Consider the following 10,067-nt stretch of genomic DNA (forward strand, 5'->3'; position numbering starts at 1 on the left):
TCAGGTAAATGAATTAGAGTAAACATTTGAATTCTATTTTAATTGGAAATGGAGTAAATCAAATATATAAAACAACATGAAATAACAATTTGGGAACATGCTTTTTTGGAAAATATACTTAGTTTCCTCCCTCCACCGATTTTCAGCGTAACACTGCCTTGGTTTTAAAGCATCAAATGAGCTGTTAGACAAGAAGTTCATTTAGTTCTTCATCATGATGGAAGAAACAAAACAACACACCTGTCGGCACTTAACGGCAATTTCCTCTTCCAGTAGCTGCAAATAGACAAGGGGTTTGTTCGAAAGTGACTTGAGTAACAGGTGCGTCGGCGTTTGCTGCATTTAGATATGTCAGAACGAGACATTTAAAGTAGGTTGTTTCGGAGTAAATTTAAGTAGAGCACATTAGAGTAAAAAAAACATTAAAATGATGCACATCTAATTTTCTCTCCCTTTTTTTGCAGGGGCAGGACTTCTGTTCGGTGGAGAAGGACGAACATGGGACATAGCAAAGAGGGCCCCCAAGGTCCACCCCAACAGAGCCTCCCAGTGTGTGTGTGTGTGATATATATGCGTGCTCGTGTGCCTGAGAGAGTTGAATCAGTGGTTAACCAATGGGGCGTTGATATGATGGGACAAAGTATGTGTTGGTTAAGCATGTGTGTTTTTGGACGTATGGCAAAGATAGTATTTTAATGGAAAGTGAAAGAGTGGGGAATAAATGTGAGAAAGAGAAAGAGAGATATATGGATACTGGAAGACTTTTCCGGAGAGTCTACAGCCCTCCTCAGACCCTCAGGCCCCCAACAGATGGATGAAAGGTGAAGATGGAGGACGATGTGACGGGAAGAGTAATTTCCACAAGCAGGACAAGAGAATCCCTCTATCTGACCCTTCGTATTTGTCCGTCTGTACCCCCGCGGTTCGATCCTGAACATTTAACTCTTGCAAACGGACAAAGGTACTCCCAAAATGGAAGCCCAGAGAGGACAAATGTCTTTGGTGGGTGCGTGCTGGACTGAGAGACTCACAAGTGAAGAGGAGAGGAAGCGCTGGCAGGAAAAGATGGCAAAGGCAGAGGAGTTACGCAACACCGCCGGGATCCATACTGAACTTTTACGGCCTGCCTACTTCCAGCCAGGCCGGCCATGAGGGACTGAGAGAATGGACGAGGGCGTCAGAGGGATGAAATAGTGAAAAAGCGATATTTTAATAAGAAAGAGTAGGGAGCCAGCAGATGAATTGCAAACTCAAAACTCCTCCTGCCTTCTAAAGTCAAGGGCCTTTTTTTTTTTAAGACAAACCTTTTTTAATTCTGTTTCGCAGCCAATTTTTTCAGTTTTGTTTCTTTTTCTGATTATGTTTTCTCCTGTTTGTCTTACTCTTGGCTTCCTTCGTAGTGTATCATCATCATCATCATCAACTCCATTATCATCCTCACTACAGCAGGCAGACTGAAGCTGTGTTAATTCAGAGCATCTGAACATCCTCCTCCATGAACCATAACAGTGAAGATCCTAGGGTGAAACACACATACACACACCTATACAAACACATATACAAACAAACATGGATTTTTTTATTGTACATATCGTAGCACACTCATTCCAACACATCTCAGTATGTACATACAAACCACACACATTATTGTATAATTTCACCAGCAGACGCTCGTGTGTGTGTGAAGATTTCCTGTAAAGCTCTATTTCTGCTTTGATTCAGTGGTCACACACACACACACACACACACACACACACACACACACACACACACACACACACACACACACACCCACCCCAGGCTGAGCTCGAGAGGAGGATTGCTGTGTAGACATTACATTTTTTGTTGCCTCCATCTTTACCGGATTCTTCCTGTTGTATTATTTTGGATACTTTTTTTCTATTAAAAATAAAAACAAAGAAGCTCTTAACGTGTGTGTGTGTGTGTGTGTGTGTGTGTGTGTGTGTGTGTGTGTGTGTGTGTGTGTGTGTGTGTGTGTGTGTGTGTGTGTGTGTGTGTGTGTGTGTGTGTGTGTGTGTGTGTGTGTGTGTGTGTGTGTGTGTGTGTGTGTGTGTGTGTGTGTGTGTGTGTGTGTGTGTGTGTGTGTGTGTGTGTGTGTGTGTGTGTGTGTGTGCATGCAGCGGCGTCATGCTGAGCAGTGTGAAGTCAGACTCTGGCCGTTTCTCAATCGCGAGTAAAATTGCTGCAGAGCAACTATTCCAAGTATACTACGTCATTGAGTAGCGCCGAAGTACTGTTTAAATGCATGGATGTAATGCCCAGCATTCTGCGCCACTCTATGACGTAGTATATTTGAAATAGTTGCTCTGCAGCATGTGTACTCGCGATTGAGAAACGGCCACTCTTCTTGTGGTCATGCAGCCCAGAGCCATGGAGTCACCAACACTGCGTCACGCCAGCTGCTGGCACAACTCAGTACTGCAGTCTGGCTGCAATAAGGTACATTTCACCCATGATTGAATGCCAGATGTATCATGAAATGTGAGCCAGGGGGATATTAGTGTTTATATTTTTTTATGACAAGGTTCAACTTACAACCATAAATGAAATCCAGCTCTATGTATTCAGCCTAAATTATATATTCTTATGCCAGTTAAGCATCTTTCAGTTTATGTTTGTTCTTCTTAGACATGATAGGTTAACACAAATTGCTGGTTAAGTTGAATGACTTTGTGTCCTCTCTACTGGTGCTTCTTATACTGGTATGTTTTAATATTATTTATATTGTTATACTGCAGCTGTTGCTTGTGGACAAATGCCTATTTTGGCTACAAGCAACAGCTATTTAGTATAATGTAAGTCTCACTTTAAACTATAATAGTTCTGAAAAAACAAACAAATGGTAGCTGCACAAACCAATACATTAATATAAAAAATTTTTAAAGTTGTGACTGTATTGACAATTCTGAGATTTAAAACTCCTATTTACAGGTCCCTCAGCTGTATGGATGGATCTTTAAAGCATCTTTCAGCTTCTAGTTTTGTTTTTTCTGGCTACAAATGTTTGTGTTCATTCTCAAAGTTCACAGCGTCGTTTCGGCAAAAAGAGAACACCTGATAAAACATAACCAGCACTTCCTGCTCAGCTCCAAACAGCAGAACAAGTCACTGACTACCTGGGGAACATGGTGCAGTGCTACGGCCAGATAATTCCCTTAGGAGTTGGTGAAGACCAAAACAGAGCTAAAAGAGAGAACATTGTACTTACATTTGTCATGTGATCACAAAACACGACTCCAAATGACTGTTAATGTTGCTCTGTATCAGTTAGATGTTTAAATAGTCATTATAAATTCAAATATGAAGTATTTGCATAAATTTGCCTTACAGAGATATGACGAAAGAAATTCTACGCCAATGTTATCCCTGCACATAGACACTGTGTTAGTAATACTTAATTATTTGATGGCGCTTGATAAAAGTGTACGTGCATGGATATCAATACTGAGATTTAAAGAAATCATAAAACAACTTCCTCAATGATTTTATTACAGACGCTCATTAAAACTCATTCTGGTGAAATAAATAAAAGTTGCATTCCATCATCGTAAAGTAGGACACAGGTCATTTATCCTTGTGATGACTATTTAAATGAAATACAAATGCGTTTCTTCAGAAATGACTGTATGATGTGTGTAGTCTATAAAACCCACTGTGCTGGATCGATATCGGCCTCTGGGCTCGGCCTGATGTGGGAGTGGACGGCGTAATGCTTAGCGTGAGTGTCCGTGGTTAAGTTGATTACAACACCATGAAAGCATCACTCAGTAGTTTCTGTAATAGCTGCACCCTGTCTCTCTCTCTACCACTTTACACAAACACACACACACACACACACACACACACACACACACACACACACACACACACACACACACAACACTCTTTCACCTTGCATGACTCGCTTGCATTGGCACATCAGTTTACAATCAGCAGCCACTGTGCTCATCAGCAGAGTTAAATACTCCCTGTTGGCTAGTGCTCACAGCAAGGCTCCCAATACAGAGAAATAAATGTGCTGGAGGCAGACAGAAATAGTGAGGGGAGGGGAGAGAGGGGTGGTCGAAGTAAGAGTGAGAATATTAAGAGGAGGGAGCTGAAAATGTGGGAGGGAGGGAGACAGCGGGGAAGAGACGGATGTTGCCCGTTAACCTCAGAGAGGAATACAGGCAAGAAAACGTTCTTTCCACCCTGACGTAAGCACCAATAAAGAGCCCATCCCTCCCTGCTTTGAGAGAGTGAAATACTGCCCAAAGTGTGAGAGTCCTTATTAGGGTACAACGTGTTCTTGGCTGCTATTGTGATTTAAGTCCAAATCCCTAAATACATCTGAGCCAAATCCAACAGAAAATGTGTCATCATGATGAAAAGTTCTGCAGTTTGCTCGACGTTAATGAGAATATTAGGGCTGTGTTTGCAGCTTTAGCAACTTCTGAAACATTGATAACTTGGATTTAGTTGTTCTCTAGTCTTAATCCGTGTATTACAACACCTGTCAATCATTTTGGGCGTGATCGCAGGTTACTGATTTTTGGAGTTTGTTGCCGGGAAGGCCCTTATGTTTGTGTTTGGAAACAGATTTGGCCATTTGGCAATGACGCCTTGTGGGCTTGCATTAGGGATGCACAGCCAGACCTCAAAAAGCTTAAAGTGAAGATGAGAGAAAAGAGTTTGAGGTTGTAAAACATACATTTTATGACTTTTTATGGTGATTTTTTCCCACTTTTGACCTTTTAGCCACCATTGTTGTTTGATTTGACTCCTGTCTTACATCTTTGTGGTAAACATCTTTATTTCTAAGATAAGGAAACATTACAATTGATTTTTCAGTTGATAGTCAGTAAATAAGCCTAAGCTAAAGATGGCTGTGACTAGTCCAACTATTCTAAACTGTCCAGACCACTGTGGTTTTATTTTTACAGTTATTTTTTTGTTGTTTCCTACAGTTTTACACATTTATTTGGAATGGTTTTTTTTACGAGATAACACGGAGTAAGAAAAGTAAGAGAGAAAGGGCTCAAAGAGAGTTAACTACATCCCACATCCAAGTTGTTTTGCAAAATATGTGCGAGAGAGAGCTTCACAAATGTATTGGCAGTAAAGTGTCACTGGCTGGCTGGTGATGCAGCAGAAAAAACCAAAATGTGTTCATGTTTTAAATGTAGTTTGAACCGTACGATGAGATACTCTAATTTTGCATTGTCTTATCATGTCTGAATGTTTTTGAAAATCAATAAGGACAACTATTTAAGACAGGAAACAGGAATTTAAGATAACATTTCAATCACTGAAGAGATTATTTTGAAAGCCCTCTAAAATATTTTTGATCTGGGATTTAACTCGGTACTTAATTTTAAGGTTGAATGGTACCCAAAAGAGTGCTTGTGTCATGGGACCCTTTATCTCTGGTTTCATATTAGCTGTTGAGGACATTCAAGGACACTTTTTCGATATTGGAAGGGTTGTTAAATGAGTCTTTCACTTCAGTTTCAAATTGACTGTAATTGTATGTTTTTACAATGCCCATGTAGGGAGTGAGTCAACTCAGAGGGGAGAAGGGATGGATCCCTGCCTGGAAGCCCAGCAGGTCTTAAGCTTTGTGTCTTGAAATCCTTCCAGCAGTTCCTCGCTGCCTCACACCTACTGCGGAGTGAACAACCTCCATTAGCTCTAAACACATTCATTTGGAAAAGTGGCACCACCAGCCGTGTTGCTCACGCTAACGCTCGGTGTGGAATCCATGTACAGTAAAATATTCCAATGTCTCTTGTGTCTCCACTCTCTGCTGCTCTCCATCCATTTGTATGGAAAGCCTCTACATGCAGATCCACTCTGGATTACCTTGGCAGAGAAGCAACACACACCAGGGGGGGTCTGAGGCTTTAGGAAGGTAGCATTGAATGCATTTGCATTCATGCCACATCCACCAGAACTGACCTACTTTAGTCCCAGGAAGCTAATTGTTCAGTGTAAACACACCAGATGTTATCTATGAAGACTTACGCAACCGCCTGGATGCATCTTCTTCATGTCAAGAGCACAATTTGAAGATATTGGACATAAGTCGTGAATATTCTGAGACCCCCAGTGTCTTGGAATGGATAGCCCGAGAGCCTGATGCATTATGGTTCTGCACTCTTATTGTTTTTTACTGCAGTCTGCCAAATTCGCATTAGCTGAGCAAGCAGAAAGTGCCTGGAGCAAACCTGGTGACTGAGGAGGTCGTAGCACTGCAGCAGTGTGAGGAGAAGTTCAGCTTCTCAATCATCTGACCAGCATGAGAGGTTTCCTCTCACACTGTCTGGAGCCAAGTTCCAATAGGACAATGTGTACGTATGTTCGTGTGTGAGAGAGAAGAGAGAGATAAAGGTTAAATCAAGAGCACCATCTGCTGGCTTGGCCTTTTCCATGACGTTGACAAAAATGCCCAGTACGGCTCCCTCAGAGACGCCATCTATGATCTATAGGAATGTACTTCACCCTGACTGCCATGAAGGACTCATAAAGTCTCACACACACACACACACACACACACACACACACACACACACACACACACACACACACACACACACACACACACACACACACACACACACACACACACACACACACACACACACACACACACACACACACACAATAATTCCTCTCCTGATTTCACTTCCCTCCAAGCCTCACCAGACTGCTGAACTAGTTGTTTTTGATACACTTGTAATATCTCATAATTGAAAATGTGCTAAAGGATTATTATTGACAAAAGAACATTGTATAGGCATCATTTTAATCTCTTATGCAATATATCAGTAGAATCAAAACAAAATATATTAGGAAAATAATCTGAGCATATACATAGGTACGTTAAAAATAATGTACAAAGAGAGTTGGCAATATAAATATATACAAATCAAGTTCCCTCAATAAGTTAGTAGGATTAAGGATTAGTAAGGATTCATTAAATTGCCATCATAAAGATACAAACATAAGAAGCGCCTTTTTAAAATTATATTTAGTGAGCAGATATATTTCTTTTTGTAAACTCGTATTTAATCCAGCCACAGATTGGGTTGTGCATGTCTGTTCATATATCTTTTTTAAAACCTCTTGATCTCATCATTTGTCTTTTTTTTTGTATCAACCTTATGAGAAGTGCTACATCCCTGGCCTTCTAAATGTGTTCATGCTAACTCTTACAAAAGATACAACATGTGGTATATCTTTTCCCAGGATCTTTCTGTAAGAATTTTTTTCTATTTACTGAACGTAGCTATGAAGGATTTACCCTGCTATTTAATTCGTAGCTATGCTTTCCTTGCAACCACAGCTGAACAAACCAAAAGCTTGGCAGTCTTTAAAACGTACATTTATCCCAAACATAACTTTGAAGAAAGAAAGTTTCAGTTTTGCTTCATCGGTCATCCATAGTTTAGTTACAGAGACACTAATGGCTGCATGTCAAGTACGTAACCACAATTACAAAGCAAATGTTTTGCTATGACAGAAGAGGGAGTGCTCGAGCCGTTTGAATAAGAATGAAAATATTTCGTTCACAGCCACCGTGTTGAAGCCTGACACTGGGCCAACAGGGTGAGGCTGCTTTTGAGAACATTAAGTGCAGTGACTAACACGGGGAGGTTGAGTTTTAGATTAGTCATTTATTTATATGCATTTTTATTTAAATGTCAGTATGAAAGCTAAACTTCTAGAGTCCTGTTTGAACGAGAAGCAAATTACAACACAGACAGTCAGCTGTGGAGTGTTGATGATCCTGAGCTCTTTGTTTAAAACAACTGTGTGCAGGAATAAAATCATGAGTGCAGGTTTGAAAATGTCTGTTTTTGGTGAGTTTTCAGGTCAAGAAGGAGAGTCGACCTGAGACGTCAAGTAATCGAGAAGGGATAAATAGTTAAGTCGCCAAAGTTACAGGTATAATTCACTCACATTAGCAACCATTTTGTATTCCAATACAGCTCTATAGGTGGGGGTGGCTAGTACATTGTGTGTATGTTTCATAACATTCATCTACTGAGACCAATTTTTGCAGATGGTCATTACCAATGAGCAAAATGACATTCGCAAATAATAAACAAGTTACTAGATAAAACTAGCAAGAGTGGATCAAAAAACAATGCTTTCGGTCTGATGTTAGAGTGTAGCATCTTTCTGATTTATGTTAAATGTATATATTTATTGTCGGATAGATAATGTAAACTGACACAGGTTATCAATTTGCAGAATGTCCTATTTGTGGTGTCTTCCTTCATGTTTTTTTCTACGCATCTTAACCGTTTTGTGGAAGACACTAGAGGGAGCTGATGGTTTACTCTGACTCTCTCTGCCTGTCTCTCATCCACAGTGAGTAGAGCATCAACAACAGAGAACACCGAGCACTCTCATTACCTCAATGAAGAAGGAAAACATTACCAAGTGGCAGAGATCCTAGTTAAATAAACAGAGCGGAGTCGAGACAGTGACAGAAGTAAGCTGGCTTTACCCGTCTGTCTGTTCTGTGACTGCACTGTAATTTAAAAAGGTTACTAAAGGGTTACGGTAATCATATAAGAACACTCAGCATAATGCTATGATGGCACTGGGAGCATGGATGCCAATGTTTTTTGGGCTGGAGGTATATATTTGTGGAAACTTTTCTATATACTTTACACAGTACAGCACATTAACAACAAACTTCAGATTTCCTCTGGAGGATTGGAAAGTGTTTTGGTGCCATGTTGGTTAAATGATGTCATGATTTTTTGGTTTGGAGAAAGCAATATTTAATGTTTTCGTGCCATGCTTGTCCAGTGTTTAATGCAAACTACAATTACATTTACAGTTTGTTTTTACGGAGATACTGTTGATGTTATCGGTATATTTCTGGACAAATCCCTCTTATTTTCCATCTGCAAAGTTGAAGGAGAATTGTATCACTTGGGTTAGTTGCAATCCAGAGTAATTCTCCACATTTAAGATTTTCTGGTGTCCTTTTTTGCTGTCATCTCAAACAACAGTCAAAATGTCTATTTAATATGTTGCATCAATCAAAACTTTAAAATGACCTTATACCTGATTATCACTTATTTGAAAGGTAATTAAGAATACATTATATATGTATAGATGATAAGAAAAATAGTTTTAAAGATCCCATGTCATGGCCATTTCTACTGATCATAATTCCATTGTTGAGGTCTACTAAAATAGATGTATATTGTGCAATTTTCCAAACTCACATCGGTTTCTCATACAGCATCTCTGTAAAGTATGTGTTTTCACCGGTATTCACTCTAATACTCCCCTCCCTGTGAGGCCAGTGCGCTCTGATTGGTCTCTGGCTGGAGGCTCGTTGCTGCTCGTTGCCTCTCTGCTCTGCTGTGCTGATCAGACAGGCTTCCGTGTCTGCAACTGTAATACACAGAGAACAAGCGAAACTCATCCTGAGCACACACAAACACTCACAGGCAGCCGAAGTAAAATCAATAATAAGCGTGGCTTGATATTGAGTAAGAAAAAGGTTTTTATAACGCTGTGAGCATGGGTCTGCGGAGAGCATTTCTCCGCGATCCCAACATAGTAGTCCGAAACCCGTTAACCCATTTAAACAGTCGTGGTAGATGCCTTGTTTGTTTTAAACATCATAAATTCACAAACAACAATGAATACTTACAGGTTGTGTACCCGAATCTCCCGCTGGTTCAAACAAAGTAGGAAAAGTATCGTTCTTCAATGCCCTACTATGTACATATCTGGAATGAATTGCTGAAAGGTTTCGGAAGCTTTCTTTCGTGAAAGGCTGGCAGAGGGTGCGGCCATAGCTCTAGGCGTGGCTACTGGGATATCCCTACGTCACGATACCCGGGAAGAAAATGAGAAATCTCCAAGGAGGCGTTTTGGGGAGGTATTTTCTGTGTTAGGGTTGTAGCCTACTCCCTGCAGGGTGTACTTTGAGGGTTTTTGACTCTGCAGACCGTTTACATGCATAAAAACCTTCATAACACACAAGGGGACGGGTAATAACCAGAAAAGCATGACAAGGGATCTTTAAGGTACGT

The 10,067-nt window shown here is 40.4% G+C and overlaps 1 protein-coding gene across 2 annotated transcripts in view; it reads left to right on the top strand.

The window, feature by feature from the left end:
- LOC307013506 (uncharacterized protein C1orf21 homolog) overlaps positions 1 to 1,930 on the top strand; it is a 33,047-nt gene extending 31,117 nt beyond the window's left edge. For both annotated transcript variants that reach the window (XM_079640906.1, XM_079640907.1), the window contains exon 6: positions 465 to 1,930. In XM_079640906.1, the coding sequence (XP_079497032.1) occupies positions 465 to 509 (45 nt within the window). In that variant the 3' untranslated portion in view covers positions 510 to 1,930. The remainder of the gene's footprint in view (positions 1 to 464) is intronic.
- The last annotated feature ends 8,137 nt before the right edge of the window (positions 1,931 to 10,067 follow it).

Source organism: Notothenia rossii, assembly GCF_949606895.1.
Source record: "Notothenia rossii genome assembly, chromosome: 1".
Lineage (NCBI taxonomy): Eukaryota > Metazoa > Chordata > Actinopteri > Perciformes > Nototheniidae > Notothenia > Notothenia rossii.